At 38.1% G+C, this 19,396-nt stretch overlaps 1 protein-coding gene across 3 annotated transcripts in view; it reads left to right on the top strand.

The window, feature by feature from the left end:
* The window catches only part of sh3gl1b (SH3-domain GRB2-like 1b), a 129,785-nt gene that overhangs the window by 67,403 nt on the left and 42,986 nt on the right, over positions 1 to 19,396 (top strand). For all 3 annotated transcript variants that reach the window (XM_072593841.1, XM_072593839.1, XM_072593840.1), the window contains exons 2-5: positions 4,699 to 4,767; positions 10,472 to 10,544; positions 15,394 to 15,537; positions 17,863 to 17,996. In XM_072593841.1, coding sequence (XP_072449942.1) covers positions 4,699 to 4,767; positions 10,472 to 10,544; positions 15,394 to 15,537; positions 17,863 to 17,996 — 420 coding nt within the window. The remainder of the gene's footprint in view (positions 1 to 4,698; positions 4,768 to 10,471; positions 10,545 to 15,393; positions 15,538 to 17,862; positions 17,997 to 19,396) is intronic.

Genomic DNA, 19,396 nt, shown 5'->3' with positions numbered 1-19,396 from the left:
TAATTTGAAATGTAATTAATCCACAAAAGTTGCCCTTAGTTCGCCTGGCCTAAAAGTCCAAAAACACATTTAGTAAAAGCATGTAAATTTGTATAATGTGAAGTATGTTAGAAGTGATATTGTGTTTTTTGAAGTTATAATTACTATGTTTGAAAATGCTTGATCATGGAAATAAAAGACTTTGAGCAATAAAATCAGTATTTTTCACTGAAATAGTCAAATGACTGACATATACTCAACTTGAGTAATTCAGTATCAAGCATACTCTTACACTACCTCAAGGCCATTTCAGAGGAGGCTGTCTTTTTTGCAACCTGCAACATTTCTCGATTTACCTTAAGTATACCAGTACTATGGAAAAAAAAATACTGAGTAGAGGTCTATCATGACATTGCAAAGTCATTATCTGAAGTTGCTTCCACAGTTACTAGTGATAGGTATAAACAATGCTATTTGATCTCTTCTGTTAAGCAATAAGCACTGTACTTTTGCGTTCCCTGCCAGCTAGTACTGTGCTAGGTTTTTTTCTCACTTTGCCTGAAATTCCCATTGGTCCTGTTCAGACAACAGTTATCGGCATGTGTGGTTAAAAGTGTAGACAATGCTCTTCTCTAACTAATTGAAGTTTATGTTCAGTATGTTCCTGCTGAAATCAACATTAGGCAGGTTTCACAGTGAAGAATGAAGCTCAGAAACAAGAGGTTTGTTACACAGTACTGGTGCTGAAATACAATACGCATGTGGTCAAACATCTTATTGATATTAGTTCAGACTTAATTCTGAATTGATACTGAAGTATTGTGAAGTGGGCATCAACACTGAACTTAAAATATATGTGTGGTCCTGAAATAAATTTGTTAGTCACACACAAAGTTGAAAGAATTTTATATTTTTAATATATTTATATAGGTTTTTAAATATTTTTTAATATTTATTTGTGTGTATGTATATGTATATAAAATATAGATTTTTTAAAAATTTTGGTACTTTGTGTCTCCTTGTTCTGTAAGAAGTACTCTTCAAATTTTGCCACTGGCCTTCTGAAATCCGTCCATTATACAGCCTGTGCTCTTTGGATCTAGGTGATGAGTGTTGTGTAACTAGTTTATCCACTCAACATGCTGAAAATTGAGTTTTTAACACAAAATATGACGAGGGAAAAATTCACAGGATATATGAAAAGACTGACCAAACATTGTTCATTAAAAGTGTTTTAAAATAACAAATGCTTTGCGACTGCAGTTCTTTTTTTAAAAAAAGAGCTCAATTAATTTATTTTGTAATGTGATCCAAGTCTTTGAGAATGCGTGGACTGTCTAATGAAAGCCTATAAGATTATATGGGCCATGGTTTAGCTCAGAATAGGGCCTTGTGCATTGAGAATGTTTAGGATACCTAGCTGGCATGGACGAGTTGGAGCATAGGATGTTTCCGTGCTGTATGACGCAGATGGTGGACATATAAGAATCTGTCGAGATTTATTTCACAATATATTTACAGTGAGGCTGGCCATTTGCAAATCTACCAATTCCTTCAATTCATTCTTAAGATCCAGTAACTTTGCATCATCTTAGTCCAAATTATGACTGCTGGCTTTATAAAGAACTTGCCAATATCAGCTTTAAATACTCCAATAACTGGTTTGATTCTGTGATTTTTGTGCCCCACCCTTGAAATTTGGTTTTCTGCCATTAGCCTGAAATGGAAAATGCTGCTCTTGCAATGTAGACTTGTACATAAAGGTTGCTGGAAGACAGGTGCCTATTGAAAACAGGATGAAATTCTTCATGTGGGGAAGGATGAAAATTGGAAAAACTACTGGAGAATTTCTTCATTCTAAAATCTTAGATTTTCAGATTGTACAAGAGAATTATGGATGTGAAATAATGAATTTTTAAGTGCTTATTCTGAAGTTGTTTTATTTTTGATTGAACTGTGGGTGTTGCTGGCAAGAAAGGATTTGTTCCCTAAACGGAATTATCCTTGGGATGATAGTGGTGAGCTGCAGTCCATGTTATTTTGTATATTTTTGCTTGTGGACCAAAATGGGGGAGGGAGAGGGAAGAGAACAGTTTTAAAATCCAAGGATTGTTGAAGGATTGTTGCACCTTTTTAAAGGCAAGTAACCTGTCCATCATTGTTAGTATTGTTAAATTAACTATTTTTTTCAAGCAGTAATGGTAGCTGACATTGCAGATGAGCTGGGGCTGAGGCATGTGGACAAATGAAACTTTGGCTGGCAACAGTAATCCTGTGGAACCTTCCTGGAATCCAGACAGATCTGAAATATTTTGATCAAAACTTCCATTACCCCTGCAACCACTTCCTTTAAAACTCTTAGATGCAGACCATCACATGCTATTAACTGTTCGACACAGTTCCTCATGGGAGACTGGTTAGCAAGGTTAGATCTCATGGAATACAGGGAGAACTAGCCATTTGGATGCAGAACTGGCTCAAAGGTAAAAGACAGAGGGTGGTGGGGCTGGGTTGCTTTTCAGACTAGAGGTCTGTGACCAGTGGAGTGCCACGAGGATTGGTGCTGGGCCCTCTACTTTGTCATTTGCATAAATGATTTGGATGTGATGTATAGTTCGTAAGTTTGCAGATGACACCAAAATTAGAGGTGTATTGGACAGCGAAGAAGGTTACCTCAGAGTACAATGGGATGTTGATCAGATGGGCCAATGGGCTGAGGACCAGCGGTTGGAGTTTAATTTAGATAAATGCAAGGTGCTGCATTTTGGAAAAGCAAATCAGAGCAGCACTTGTAAACTTAATAGTAAGGTCTTGGGGAGTGTTGTTGAACAAAGAGACCTTGGAGTGCAGGTTCAAAGCTCTTTGAAAGCAAAGTTGCAGGTAGATAGGATAGCGCAGAAGGCATTTGGTATGCTTTCCTTTATTGGTCAGAGCATTGAGTATAGGATTTGGGCGGTCATGTTGCGGCTGTACAGACTTTGGTTAGACCACTTTTGGAATATTGCATGCAATTCTGGTCTCCTTCCTACCAGAAGGATGTTGTGAAACTTGAAAGGGTTCAGAAAAAAGTTACAAGGATATTGGCAGGGTCGAAGGATTTGATCTGTAGGGAGATGCTGAATAGGTTTGGGCTGTTTTCCCTGGAGCTTCGGAGGTTGAGGGGTGACCTTATAGAAGTTAATAAAATCATGAGGGGTGTGGATAGGATAACTAGACAAGGACTTTTCTTTGGGATGGGGGAGTCCTAGACCAGAGGACATAGGTTTAGGGTGAGAGCAGAAAAATTTAAAAGGGACCTGAGGGGCAACGTTTTCATGCAAAGGGTAGTAACGTGTATGGAATGAGCTGCCAGACGAAGTGGTGGAGGCTGGTACAATTACAACATTTAAAAGGCATCTGGATGGGTATTCAAAGTTTGTGAGAAGATTTGTAGCTCGGGTGCTCGTTGTTGTGGTTCTGTTCGCCGAGCTGGGAATTTGTGTTGCAGACGTTTCGTCCCCTGTCTAGGTGACACCCTCCGTGCTTGGGAGCCTCCTGTGAAGCGCTTCTGTGATCTTTCCTCTGGCATTTGTAGTGGTTTGAATCTGCCGCTTCCGGTTGTCAGTTCCAGCTGTCCGTTGCAGTGGTCGGTATATTGGGTCCAGGTCGATGTGCTTATTGATTGAATCTGTGGATGAGTGCCATGCCTCTAGGAATTCCCTGGCTGTTCTCTGTTTGGCTTGTCCTATAATAGTAGTGCCAATAAGCATATTATTATTCCGGAACTGACAACCGGAAGCGGCAGAGACAAACCACTATAAACGCCGGAGGAAACATCACAGAAGCGTTTCACAGGAGGCTCCCAAGCACTGAGCATGTCACCTAGACAGGGGACGAAATGTTTGCAACACAAATTCCCAGCTCAGTGAACAGAACCACAACAATAATTAGGAGTGGCAGTAAAGTCTAGATAATGAGGAGCAAAACAGTCCATTGCGCATTAGATGGTTTGAGTCTTATACAGGTATAACATTGATGTCCTCATATGATATTGCTAGATAATAATATTTATTAAGGCTGTTGCCAAGTAAGAAACAATTGGTTGAAATTTAGTAGTGATTATTGCATTGCTCAATCATTAGGTTAAATACAAGATGCTCTTCCAGAGTCCACTTTTTAAATTTCGAAAGAAGTCAGGAATGCATTCATTTTGTTTTGACCAACAAATTTTGTCAAGGTTTTCAGCTGGGTCTGATTTTACGAATGGATGGTAGTTTTCATGGAATTCTAATGGTATGTAATGAGAATTTGATGAGATCTTATGGAGCTGTACTTTTCAGAATTTCTCTCCCAGCAAGTACTTGTGAAAATGTTGCTGTCTAAATTGGATTTATGGAAAAGTATCAGCACTGATATAAATTTTACCCTTCTAACTGTGAATTATATCTTAAATATTTTCAGTGGTACAACATTTCACCCCATGTTGGCAAGAGCAGGTTGAGTTGATGAACTAAGAATTGTTGTTTTCTATAAATTATTGGTACCCATGCCCTGAATTGAATTGGATGACAGCACTAAACCTGAGACAGCTGTTAGACTATTTAATAAATCATGCATTCTATCTAATTGCTGTAAGATTTCCATAGTTTTATAATGATGTGGTATACCATAAGATCGTGTAAGCGCTGTTGCATTTTTTAAAATATGGAAGTTCATGTGATTTTAATTTGTTTTCCCTAGCTTGTCAGTGAAAAAGTTGGTGGTGCAGAAGGAACCAAGCTGGATGAAGACTTTAAAGAAATGGAGCGGGTATGTGATTTCCATAAACTCATACACTATATGGGAGGTGGGGAGAATAGAAGTAGATTATGATGGGGAAAACAGTAAGTGCCTAAAATATATCAGAAAGTCCAGATGCAGTGCCTGTCTGTGTGTCTTTGTCAATCTGATTTCATCTGCTTCTTACATGAGATGTAGGGACAGGATTACCTTCCTTTCTTGGCTGACCTTCTGCCTCAGCAGCATTTTACTGGTCACTCCCCATAATCCTTTGAGTGACTAAATCAACATATTTAATGATGGGTTGCTTTCTGGGACAGAGAATTTCAATAATTCAAACCCCTTCCGAATTTGCTGTTTCATTGGGATCACTTTTGAATTGTGCTAAATTTGCCCAATTTGCTTAGCCTCTCAGTCCAGAATCAATCCACTGAACCTTTGTTCTACCTCCTTGTTGAAGCAACAATCCTTCAATGCTGCATGTGCACAATAGTTGGTGTTGGCATGCCAAACAGGGCATTGACTTCCGTTTCTGCAAATCATTGCTGCAAGTGGGACTCAGAGACATGCGTGGTTGCTAAGAAAATTAGAGGGAACACTGCCTGTAAGGAAAATATATAATTTACTAAATGTGGAAACTAAAACTGTTCAAAGTGCAGTCTCCCTAATGCCCTGTGTAAATGTAGCAAAATCTTCTTATTCCCTTGCAATAAAGGCGAACGTACTACTCGCTGTCCTAATTGTTTAGTATACCTGTAATGGTAATACACTGAAAGGTGCATTATGTGTTATCAGTTTTAGTAGTTGGATTTTAAATTAGAAGCAGAAGAATTTTGTTTAGTTCTGTGAAGGTTCCATTTAAAATGGTCCAAGTCATTTTGGAGCAACACCCTAAATCAATTTTTCGTGAGAAAACATGTGACTCCAATCTAGGACCTGGGAGAACCTTTATAGGGTTAATGAATAAGATGTTTATGCTAGTAACTTCACAATAGACAGAGTAAACTGAATAAAATCATTTAATTTTGTTTTGGTTTAAAAAAAAGCCTTTTTAAGTTCAGAGAAAATAAGTACAATGCAATTCAGGGAAACGAGTCACCTCAGCAGACATTTTTTCTAGTCAGTGGAGTTTCCAAGGTAAGAGATTTTTTTGTAGAGTTATTAGAACTGAGAAAGTTTAGGCCATCAGAATTGTGTAAGATTCATGCCTGCAGACGTGACATGAAATCATAAAATTATCTCCACAGTCATCAGAAAAGGAACTAGAAGAAGTTATTTAAGCAGAAACCTTAGGTTGTGATCGGAAGCTCAATTCTCTGATCTTGAATCTCTGTAACAGGTAGTGTTGGAAATGGGTTGAAAGTTTTTTTTCTATTTGTCTTGAGATATTTCTAATCTGTTTTGTATATGTTTAATTTGTTTTTCTCTTGTTTTATGTAATAGACTTATTTTTTTTTTTCAGAATATCTGCAGCCTAGTGTGAATGTTTTTCCATCATTAACTTTAAAAAATTGATTTACATAAGTAGTAGCTGAATAGGCTGGGGCTATTTCCAAGGAGGCTGAGGGCTAACTATAGAAATTTGTAAAATCATGAGGGGCATGGATAAGACGAGTAACCAAGGACTTTTTCCCAGGATAGGGGAGTCCAAAACTAGAGGGAATAGGTTGAAGGTGAGAGGGGAAAGATTTAAAAAGGACCTAAGGGACAAGTGTTTCATGCAGGAGGTGGTACATGTATCGAATGTGCTGCCAGAGGAAGTGATAGAGGCTAGAACAATTACAACATTTAAAAGAGATCTGGGTGGGTATTTGAATAGGAAGGGTTTATCAGGATATGGGCCAAGTGCTGGCAAATGGGACTAGATTTATTATAGGATGTAGGATATCTGGTCAGCATGGACTAGTTAGACCAAAGGGTCTATTTCCATGCTGTACACCTCTATGATTCTATCCAGTCAGGTTTTATTTTACGTTCTGACTTGAATTAGGATCATAACACTAATTTTGTGTTCCTTAGACAAGTTCACCCAAGTCCCACAGGATTTAAAAGTTTTGGATCTTTTAAAGTATCTTTTGCTTTTCCATTCTTCACATTGTATTCTTTCTTGCTTTGTCCTCCATTTGCCACTTTCTTGCTCATTCACCTAACCCACCTCTTTCACTTTGTAGCCTTTATTCTTCCTTACCAATTAGAGATTCCCAACTATCTTTGTGTCATCAGCGAATGTGCATACATTACGATGGTTTCTTTGTCAGAGTCTTGAACGTACTTTGTGAATATCTGTAGCCCTAGCACTAATCATTATGGCATGCCACTGGTCATTGCCTGCAGATTTGATACTTGGTTCCTGCCCGTTAACCAACCTAATAAATATGTTAAGTTTTTGCCTACTCCTATATCCTCTTTAGTTCTCAACAAAATGTGCCTCTCACAGTAAACAAAATATTAGAATTTCACCTTTCAATGGGGAAAATCTGCCTAACCTATACTTGACAGTTTGTCACAGTTTTACAGTTTAAATTCAGGGTGGACTCCATTAAAACTTGGATCACAGGTTGCTTATTTTGTGATGTAGAATACTACTTCAATGAACAGCTCATGAGTGAGACATTGTAAGCATTGTAGCCACTGATAAAAATGTTTTCACATAGCTTTCTGCTCCAGATTTCATTAGTCATTTGGTTTATTTTGCTTGTCATGCAGTGTCACCTTTTGTTGCTTTGCTAGTGTTAACTGTTCTAGCTTTACCACTCTAATTCTGGTTTACAGTTTTGAGGGGGGTCTTGTTAAATTGTTGGGACACAGATAGGAAGTTACATACACTTTTCCTGTTCCATGGAGGCTGACTTGGCTCTCCCCTTGATCTGAAGTTCATCATAAATTATTTGACCTAATCCGGCATGTTGCATTTACCATAAAATCAGTATAGATTAAATCACAGATTAGGTTTTATCAATGATAAAAATATTGTAATCCAAATCTGTTTTACAAAGATAGTAGTATGCTCCTGTTGACCATCCAACACAATGGGGTAAATTTATCATCATATTCTTTTGCATTTCACTTTCAAACTGCTGAAGCTGTATCATTTCTGCTGTTATTAGATGTGATCCAACAAATTTGAACAGCTTAATTTGAGATATAAAACTGAAGAACTGTCGATGCTGGAAATCAAACAAAAACATTAAGTCTGCCTTTTCTCCATAGATACTGCCAAAACATGCTGAGTCTTGTTTTCTGATTTTGTTTTTAAGTTTAATTTGAGATTTTCTTGATCTGTATTACTTGTAATTGAAGATTAGCACTGAAGTGAGTCACTTGATAAGTGCTGGGTTGGTTGCCCTGACTGGTGAGGTCTGAACAGTTGATTAATCTAATGTGAGCATGTTGTTTGAGGAAGATGCAGAAGTGACCAGAGTCAAAGACAGAAAAGTTTGGTGGAGGTGTATTGCTGATTAAATCTGAAGAAATTGGATAGGTAACCTAATGTAAGACAGTGAAGACAGAAGCAATAGATTAGGGAGAACTTGATGCATTTTGGCAACAGTGTTTTGTAGCAGCTATAGTCAATCCTGGATCCAACGCTGTGATAAAACAGGGTTAATTATTAGTTATGCCCACTGGAAAGTAGGGTAATGGTATCACTGAATTTTATGATACATTTGAAAGCGGCATATTCCAGTCACAGTCAAAAAACTGAAATTGAAGAACGTCACTTTTGAATGTATGAGGACGATTGCTGGTGATACAAAGTTGCAGGGTAAGCTGTAAGAAAGATAGTTAACGATAATGTGGCACAATAGTCTCGTTCAGTCTTAGTGCGAAAAGAGCATGAATCAGATTTTGATTGGAGCTGGAAAAAATTGCATTCGTTAATGTAGGCCTGACAAGTATTATGACAACATACAGTCAGCAGACTCATTGAAAGAGGTGATGGGGAGTTGAGGCTCACAGTACGTGTATGTGGAAGCAAATTCCATTTTTGTAGATGATGTCATCAAAGGGCAGCACATGGAAAAGAAAGACAAAATAGCAAAGAACAGGCCCTTGGGAGAGACCTTAGATGACAATCCACATTACAGCTTTTGCTTGTATAGATAGGAGTGAACCAAGTGAAGACCATGGCACTTAAAAGGATAACATACACAAAGTGCTGGAGCAAGGTGGTAAGCTCAGGCCATTAAAGACTGAATTGAGTATAACTGTACTTTGAAATTATGCAAGTTTCTCTCTTTTTACTAAAAAAAAGCTGAAGATTTTGAAAGTCATAGTTCAGATCACCTAATTGTTTCTTAACTTATCTGCTCAATGTCATTTTCAATCGTTGTAGTGTTTGGTATTGTGAGATCTGCTCCAATGTTAAGCTACTCCAAAAGGGTCCAACTCTGCTTAGAGGGTAATAATTTCTCACTTCTGAGATAACCTTAGTGCAGAAAGAGTCTACCTGAGATCACTACTAAAAAAGTGCAACGTCGGATACTCCTCTACTCCACAGTCTTTGATTGTAATAATTTGAATGTGGGTTTGATTACTTGGCACTTGCTTATGCTTTCCAGAAACCTTTGTTTCAAATTTGATGGCTGGCCTTGCAAAATGCTTCTACAATTCTCACCTTTCTGATAGCAAGGCATCTGTTTGTGTGGTTTTTAAATTTTTCATCAACAAAGCAATTATTCGAACTCAAGCCATAACTGTTTCAGTCAATTTTGAGTTTGCTATTGACAATTTAACAAAGCCTAGAAGCTTCTCTTAAAGGCCATGGTACCAGTAATTGGATCAGCATTGTATTTACAATAGATAATTTTTGGATAAAATCTGAGAATGTAAATCTTTTTTGCAAAAGATGTAGTGTTAGAAAATTGGGGACAGCAGGTAGAAAAGGCTGAAGAAAGAAATGCACTTCTTGCCATCTACTGGATATTAAAAAGTAAAACACCTAATCTGTTACGTGAGTATTGAACCAAGTGCAGCCAGTTTCAGTATGCATAGTTAAAATACTGACATATTTGGCACATAAATTCATCCTAGACCCAGCCTGTTAAGCAAAAGTTGTTCTTAACATTTGCACCAATTGTTTCAAATATCTCTTATTACGAATTAGTCACGAGCATAATGTGCAACAGTTGCAAAGCAAATATATGTTAATGCATTCAGATAATATTACAATACTCAGCCTCACATTAATTTACTAACAACCATTGCAAGTGACCCTAAATGAGAATTTCACAAACTTCTATTTCCTGCGCTATCATATTAGAAGGATCAGAACTTTCCTGAGATCTGGTTATATTAAAATTGCAGCATTCCAGCAACTTGGCCAAATGGACATTCTTTTGTGCCTGAGTCTAGATGTTGAGTTGGTGGGCAATTTATTGAGCTATAATGACCCTTCCCAGTATCATTCCCCTTGTTGATTGTAATTTTGGATTCAACTCCCTGCCTGCAATCTCTGACTCCTTATTGATAAAGAGCAGAACTTTTCACCTGGATCTTTTCCATCTCAGAAAAAGTCCTATTTCACTTCATCATTCGTTATTTCCCTTCTTAGGTCTGTCTGTTGCTGAGTGTTTCATCCACCTTTGTTACTTCCAGACTCGACTTTTCCAGTGCTGTCTCAGTGCAAGATAGGTTAGGGTTAGATTTCACGTTACCCAAAATATCTTAGGCAATTTACTCAACACTCCTAACATTGTTGATCACTTTTCGTAATCCTTCTGTAATTTGCTTTCAGAAAGTGGATATTACCAGCAAAGCTGTGGCTGATGTCCTGACAAAAACCACAGAGTACCTTCAACCGAATCCAGGTAAAGATGATCTGAAATGTTGCAGTATATGAAATATAGTCTTCTGTTAAGTAGGCACTTATTATATTCCTATTTAGTAGTATTTTCCATATCTGCTTTTCAAAATAAAATTCATGAAGAAAATTGCTTTGCACCAGAGATAACACTAACACAGAGGGAAGTTTCAATCAAATTTGCGTGCATGTTTGCAGAAGCCCACTATTACTCTTAAATCATTTATTATACATGCTTACATATTCTTCTTTATCTCAGTCCTGTCATTAAGTTGAAATCCAGAGTCCTACAGACATCTGTTACTCGCATACATCTTAACTTCTGTAAAAATTATGGACTCCTCGTCTTCCTCAGTCTTGTTTCATTCTAGTTTTATCTCACCTGGGCCTTATATTTTGATTACCTTTTCATTTTACTCCTTTTCGCAGCATCAGAGTTCTGCATTGTCTCTAAAACAATCGGATTGCTTGTCTGACATATGGTATCATTTAAATACTAGGAGATTCAAAGCAATTGAATTAATTCTGTGCTACAGAATACTGTTTCCAATCTAACAACTCCCATCTCTCTCCCAGGCAACTATCTGTGTCTGAGCCACATTGTGCAAACTTGGTGTCGGGTTTGACTCCAAATGTTGTACTGTGACTAAGGCCACTAATATTCACCATCTTGATACCCGATGTGACCCTCACCAGAGCTTATCTGCTGAAGTCGTCAACCATACCTTTGATCTCCTCCAGATTTGTCTATTTGAATATGCTACTCATCAACCTCCTGCAATCTATATCCTGATAAATTTAAACCATCAAATATCTACTGATGTCCTTATTTGCACAAATTCCACTCGCCCATCTTCCCTGCACTCACTGTCATATGCTGGTTCCCTCTGTAGAAAAAAATCATTTATATCGTGTCCTCCACATCAACTGGATATTTCAAAGTGCTTTTCAGACAATTAAATATTTTTCAATTGTACTCATTGTTGTAATTTAGGTAAAGGATAGTATTGAATTTAAATTTCTTATTCTGGTTTCACATCTCTCCTTGTTTCCATGACTGTAGTGTACCCTAACCCCACAAACCACCCAAGACATCTGTGGACTTCTAATTCTGGTTTCTTCAGCATTCATTATTTTAACTACTTTACGATTGATAGCTATTCCTTTACTGCCAAGGCCCTTAACCTCTAGAATTCCTTATCTAGGTCTCTTGTCCCTCTACTTCCATACTCTCATTTCAGACCTGCCTGAAACACTTGAGATCAAGGCCAGAGAGAGTAATCATAGGGCTTGGTGTTCCCCTGTTTCTGGATGCTTTATATCTCTTCCCTTCCCTAGTATTATCAATTCTTCTACTCTTTCCACAGGTATAGCCAGACTTGTTGAGTTTCTTCAGACTTTGTTTTACTACACAATACTGGAATGTTTTTAACAGGCTGTACTAACTATTCAGTTCACAGCTGCAGATTTTAATTTAACAGCCAACAGTTTTAATTACAAAAGTATCTACTACATTTTTCTCTAAATACCTCCTGATTTTATTCAGCCTTGAACTAGAGATCTCACATTTATTTTCAAGAAGTTTATTGTTTCAAGTGCTTTCTTTTCCTTTCCACACTCTCACCTTGTGCCTGACAAACACCTTGCTCATCCCCATCTCTCTACCGTCTCCCCTCACTTGTCTTACTCCCACACACATACTCTCTCAGCTCCACATCCACCTTGTTCACACCCCATTGCTCACAGTCCCTCATGCCCCCATGCCCTCATCCCCTCCCTTACTCTTTCCCTTTATCCCTTCCCTCTCACTCGTTTACATCCCCTCCCTTTCCTACACCCCTCGCCACCCTTTCCCATAAACTCTCCATCCTTGTCCCTTCAACCCCTCACCCCCTCAAGCACCTGTGACCACCCCAAACCTCCTCTACCCCCTTCCTCTACACACCCTCTTACCCCTCCCACTCTCCCTCTACCCTTCCCATCCCCTTCCTCCCCCCACCCCCCCACTAACCATCTCTCCCTCACCCCTTCCCTACTTCCCCCTTCTCTCTTTTCCATCCCCCCCCTCCTCATTGTAAAGATGCCAGCAATTTGGCTAAAACAAATAATTTACGTTTGCACAGCTTGTAGATTTACAGCCATAAACTATGAACAGAGCCACCACTGCATGTGTACAGCCCTGCATCTTGTACAAATATTGTTCCCATGTAATGCACTCTGTGTACTTTGTCACATAGTAAATGATTGAACTCTGGAGTAGGTGGTTTCCTCCATTTTAAAAAACACAGTTTGAGCACATTTCAAATAAAATGTTGGCATTATTCAGATTAACAATTTTAAAGCATTCGTCTTGTGCTCTGAAGCTCTGCATTTTATTGAATATTGTCAGCGAAAGAGAAACAGGATCCATGTCCTCAAAGGGATCAGAAATTTCCTTTTCAGCTTTTGAAAAACATTTCCTGATGAATCATCTCTAAAACTTTCAGTCCATTCTTGAAGTTAAAATTTTAAAGATTGTAAGAATCTTGAAAATTAGAAAACTTTGCCTCATCTGAAAAGCTATCAATTCAGTTGTGTTTTGGAAACAAAAACTATTGGAATACATTCTGTCTCGAGGGGCTCTAAAATTCTTGGCTGACACTGTATTGGTTTCTTGGTTTCTTAGTCATGTCTGTTAGCTATTCTGTCTCCACATGGTTTCTCTTTCCTCTCCTCCCACCTTGTCAAATAAAGAAATCATGTACACTGGAAGAAATTGGATTTTTCTCCCACCATTTCATTAGTAATTTTGTTGACCCCACTTAGAACCAAAGTTTAGAAAGTAGTATTAAAACACTTGTCAAGCTGCACATATTTACTTCATGACCTGTTTACATTACAGGAAAGAACTTCTGATGATTCAAATCCTTTGCTGTTATGACAGATGTGCCTTATAGGTTTCTCTCAATCTCAACCAAAGATGTTGACTACTAAAATTTGTGGTTTCCCCAGGGCTCAGCATCCGCTCTGTGCCTCTTAGAGTGACTTCAGCATTAAATAATGACAGGCTGTTTAACCATGGAATGCAAAGAGCCGGCCACATTCAATCCTGTTCTCACCTCACACAACCAAAGACCTAATTCCTGTCAGTAATTACTGGATAACAATCAAAAGCAGGAAACTTGAACTTAGCTTAACTCAGCACAAACTAGAAACAATCCTGGGACTTTCTTTGGATGATAGTGCGACAACTAGGTAGTGCCTTTACTCAATAGTTCATTAGAGGAAGTGGTGAACTTGGTTTAAAACAAGATAAACATGCAATTCCTGAAGGAATGCTTTTATTTGTTGGTTGATGCTGATAGCCATTTCTGGCTTCCTGTGTACCCTGAAAAGATAACATTGTAAAATGTGGTACTCATTGCTGAATTTTTGAATGGCCTTGGTGACTTCCTTCACATCTATTTTATACCAAGTGCACTGCAAACAAGCCCTTAAATCAACATTTCTTCCGTTCAACACTTGAATCTAAATTTCGAAACCTGCATATAAATTGTTTGATTTAGTGCTTTTAACACTTCAGGCCCTTAACTTAAAACCTATGACACAATCTTAGGATGTTGTCGTTACAGAATGTAATTAGTGATTCACATTGGGATGATTAGCTCAGTCGGCTGGACAACTGTTTGTGGTGGAGAATGATTCCCATACTGACTGAGGTCACTGTGAATGTTCCACTTTCTCCACTTTGCCCTGTTCCTGAGGCATGGTGACTCTTAGGTTAAGCCAGTATCAGTAGTTTCTTTCTAATGAATCCTCTGGTACAATGACAACCAGTCCTTATCTTTCACATTGGGGTGTTATGTTAACATTGTTGTGCCTTGGTTTGATCTTGTTTTGCTTGCTTCCTCATGTTGATTTCAGATGGCTGCTAGGCATTCATTCACATCTTGCATGGATATGTATTTTATTTCTTTACTACACGCATGACAGCTTTTGCAATGTAAAATCTTTTTAGTTATTTAATCTAATCTGCCCTCCACCCAATTGTAAACCTTCTCCTTAAAAATCTTATGCATCCCTGTCTATCTTCAGTTCTGATAAAAGTTAACTGATCTAATGGTATTTCTTGCCATTCTGCCTGACCAAATGAGTATTTATTTCCAGTATTTCATATCTTCTGTTCAGGTTTGCAGCATCCAAAGTAGTTTGTGCCTGTATTGCTGGAGAACACACCTTATGATGAGATCTTGCTGATGGCTGGACTTATCAAATTTAATTTACATTGAGAAGCCAGATGGATGAGATTGGTGTTTTGCAAACTTGTGTGAAATTCACTATCTGACACCATATTTCCTCAAAGTGCTCCCACCATTATCAAGGACAGGCTTGTAGCCAGTATTAGCTCATGTTTAACACTTGAACTTCTTTTTGTGTAAGATCTGTGTCAAGTAGTCAGCAGCACCAGCAGGAGAAAAGCAGCTCACTACCCTTCTCATGTGGAACTCTTAATTCATGACAGCAAGTTGTATCTACTGATAACGTCAAAACCCGTATTCCACCCTAATATGCAGTTCAAACTCCTCTCTCCTGATGTACCCAAATTTGGATAGTTACGGCACTTAATGTATGCTAGATTTTTCAGCTCAGATAAATGTACAATGAAAGTTCAGACTTTAAGTTGAAAATATAAGGGACAACGTTCAATTTCATGAATATGAAAAATTGTACTGTACTGTCCTTTAGATTTCCATTTGATGTTTCTTGAATTATTATGGTAAGCACTGAACGGTTGTCAGCTATTATTCATTTTACTGAAAGTTATTGTGGTTGAAATCCTATTACTGCCAAAATTCATTAATTGTATCTTTACACAGCATCCAGAGCTAAACTAACCATGCTGAACACTGTATCAAAGATTCGTGGTCAGGTAAAAAATCCAGGCTACCCTCAACCAGAAGGACTTCTTGGAGAATCCATGATAAAATTTGGGAGGGATCTGGGTGAAGAATCAAATTTTGGTGAGTGAATTATTTTGATTAATATTTATTTAAAAACCATGTTTAATGGTAAAATGTCAGTTGGAGCTAGATGTTTTAGGGTCAAAACTGTCAGGATTGTATTTTGTTCGTTATGTCATTTTATGAACGTGCAAATCAATATTGTGATTGTTACTTGTGCGGGTGTGCTCATTGTAAAATATTGTCTAAATATATCATAGCACAGCGTGAATTAGAATTGAATTGCACTGTATGTCACAGAAATGGTTCTTTCTTTCAGCTAAGGGAAAGGGGGTGAATGAATGGAGATGGGAAACTATCCTACAGAATTGGAGGGATAGTGGGAAGGAAATCGTGAGGTGATGGGAAGGGTTGAGACTTCTCAGAGTGACCATATTTGATAATAAATTTGCTCTTCACCCTCCAAAAGGATATGAACCCTTGAAGGAAGAGAAAAAAGGGGAAATCAATAACTTTAATACGGAGACAGCTCATAGAATTAGTATGACAATCTATATCATTCGGGAGGTTAATTTATCGTGCCTTAGAATTGTTTAGGAGAAAGTGAGGACTGCACATGCTGGAGATCAGAGTCAAAAAGTGTGGTGCTGGAAAAGCACAGCCAGTCAGGCTGATGAAGCGCTTGTGCTCGAATTGTCAACTCTCGTGCTCCTCGGTTGCTGCCTGACCAGCTGTACTTTTCCAGCATCACACTTAGAATTGTTTACCAACACTTACGTCCAGTGATTTCCTGTGCTCATTCTTAACTGACTCTGGTGTTTCTGTTACGGATGTGCTGGGAAGGCTAAATTCTTCCCCAAAAGTACATAAACTGAGTAACTGACATCAAGAGATCAATTTCAGAAGTGTTATATTGAGCGTAGTGGCATTTTGTCATTTATCTTGTTGAGTATGTTTGTGGCGAGATTCCATCAGAGCAAAAGAAAGATGCATTAAAAATAACTTCCAAGTTTATTTAAAAAGATTATTTAATGTGACTCTAAATTAATACTTTCTTAATAGTGGATACTTAGCATACAAAGGAACAGGAACTTTGTTGGGAAGCGCCAGAAGGAATAATATTTTCTGGAGTGCTTATTGTTGACTTACTCAACAGTATATTTTTCTCTTAAATAAAAATTTATCTTAAAAGTTGACATTTACCTTAAGTTGAGATGTTCTCTTGTACCTGTGTAAGTCCCAGATCTCTGTATATCTCAAATCACAGATGAGCAGAACTGACTGTTAATAACTGCAATCTTGTAGATCGTTCCGGTGGTTCAGTTATCAAAAGCACCATTCACTATGAAACAGATACACACAGAAATTTCTCAAGCCAGATTCCTGCTTTGTGCCGAGGTAGTTAGCTTCAGCTGGTAGCTATAAAGCACCACTCCAAAGGGGACAGGGAAGTTTTACAAGGCCTCTCACTCCTTGTTAACTGTTGACTCTGATGGAAATGTTTTTGTGTGAAAATCAAATGAGGTCATCATTGAATTTAACTGTGAAGCCTCTAATGGTTATAGTTACAGAGTCGTAGAGGTGTACAGTATGGGAACAAACTCTTTGGTCTATCTTGTTCATGCTGACCAGATATCCTAACCTCATCTAGTGCCATTTGCCAGCACTTGGCCCAAGTCCCTCTAAACCCTTCCTATTCATATACCCATCCAATGCCTTTTAACTGTTTGTCATTGTACCAGCCTCCACCACTTTCTCTGGCAGCTCATTCCATACATGTACCAACCTCTGCATGGAAAAATTTGCCCCTTTGGTCCCTTTTAAATTTTTCCCTCCTCACCCTATACCTATGCCCTCTAGTTCTGGTCTTCCCCCACCCCAGGGAAAAGGCCTTGACTATTTACTCTATCCAGGCCCCTCATGATTTTATGAACCTCTATAAGGTCACCCCTCAGCCTCTGAAGCTCCAGGGAAAACAGCCCCAGCCTATTCGGCCCCTCCTAGCTCAAATCCTCCAACCCTGGCAAAATCCTTGTAAGTCTTTTCTGAGCCCTTTCAAGTTTCACAACATCTTTCTGCTAGGAGGGAGACTAGAATTGCACATAACATTCCAAAAGTGGCCTAACCAATGTCCTGTACAACCACAACATGACCTCCCAACTTCCATACTCAATGCTCTGACCTTTCAAGGTCATTCTCATTATTATTCAAGGTTTTTCTTGAAGGTGATACGTTGTGGAGAAATTACACATTAAGCGATTTCCCAGCAAGACAGGAGAAAATATTTTGATACAAGGATTGTATTAGTTTGTAATTCATCGAAGAGAGATTTATTCAGTTTTCTGTCCTTCAATTGATTCTTGAATTTAAATTTTCTGATTTAAGGAGGTGCTCTTATTGATGTTGGTGAATCGATGAAAAGGATGGCTGAGGTTAAAGATTCCCTGGATATTGAAGTCAAACAAAACTTCATTGATCCCTTACAAGGTCTATGTGATAAAGATTTCAAAGAAATTCAGGTAAAATATCACCTATAGGTAAACAAATTACCGTTCTGCTATCTTTTTGATTCCCTCCCCTCCCACTCCAGAAGAAACATGATTGAAACCTAATTTGAAATCAATGGTTTCTGAGTACAATTGAATCATCTTTTCACTTGTGAACTTTTACTCCCTTTTAAAATATCCTGTGGAAACCTGATATGGTGTTAGGTTAGGTAGCATAAGTTCAGTTTTCCTTAACAGTTTGTATCATCTGTGAGGTGGAATCCACTTCTTTTATTATGTTCTCTGAATAGGTGTATATCATGAAGGCAAACCATATTCCCAATTCTTTTCAAAGTGATAACGCATTGACCGGAATTTTATAGCAGAACATTTAGTATGCTAATTTACAGTACATGTACAGCTCAAGCAACAAGAATGCCCTAATATGAAATCCAAATGCTGAAAATACTTACGTCAGGCAGCATCTGTGGAGTGAGAGAGTTAATATTTCAGGTTGTAGAATCATACAGCATGGAAACAGACACTTCAGTCCAATTCATCCACGCTGACCAGGTTTCCGAAGCTGAATTAGTTCTATTTCAAAGTATCCCTGTCAACCTTTCCTGTCGGACAGTGAGCCAAAAACAAAATCCTGAGATAGATTGGAAGAGAAAAAAGATTAAATGACAATAAGGGTTAGTGTGCATGGCCAAAAGAAATTAGTAATGGGACAAGTAAAGAAACAAAAGATATGTTTAGAGGAGGTGTGAATGGTAAAATGATGAACAGCTACTATCCGAAAACACAAGCAAGGAAGAAATGAGACTAAAGCCAAGATGTGCAAAGAAAAGGAGCCAAAATATGGGCAACGTGTATAGCTTAGAATTGTTGAATTCATTGTTAAGTTCAGATGTCTGTAGAATGCCTAATTGAAAAATAAGATGCAGTTCCCAGAGCTTAAATTGGCTTCACTGGAACACTGTAGGAATCCAAGCACGGAAAGGTTGGCATGACAGCAAGGTGGACAATTAAAATAACAGCCTTTAATTCTAAAACTATCTTATTGATTGTATAAGGTCTTGAAGTGACCTAGTAGAGTGAAACCGTAAGTATGTGTCTTCTGGTGGAGAAGACTAGAGTAAGGGGCACAGTTTAGATAAGAGTTCTCTCATTTAAGGTGTGGATAAGGAGAAATTTCTTCTGAATGTCATTAGTCAGTAGAATTCTCTTTCTTAAGAAGCAACAGAGGCTGGATCATTGAATTTATTTAAATGAGTTAGATGAGGGATCCAAGATACAGATAAGAAAATGAAGTTGAGAACTCAATCAGATCAGCTATGATCTTATTAAATGGCAGACTGGGCTTGAAAGGCCAAATGGTCTACACTTGTTCCTAATTCCAATGTTTCTGCAACTGAACGGAGGCGTTCCAT

Source organism: Chiloscyllium punctatum, chromosome 24 (genome assembly GCF_047496795.1).
Source record: "Chiloscyllium punctatum isolate Juve2018m chromosome 24, sChiPun1.3, whole genome shotgun sequence".
NCBI lineage: Eukaryota > Metazoa > Chordata > Chondrichthyes > Orectolobiformes > Hemiscylliidae > Chiloscyllium > Chiloscyllium punctatum.
Note: the sequence above shows the minus strand (reverse complement) of the source record. Positions and strands in the feature narration are given on the sequence as shown.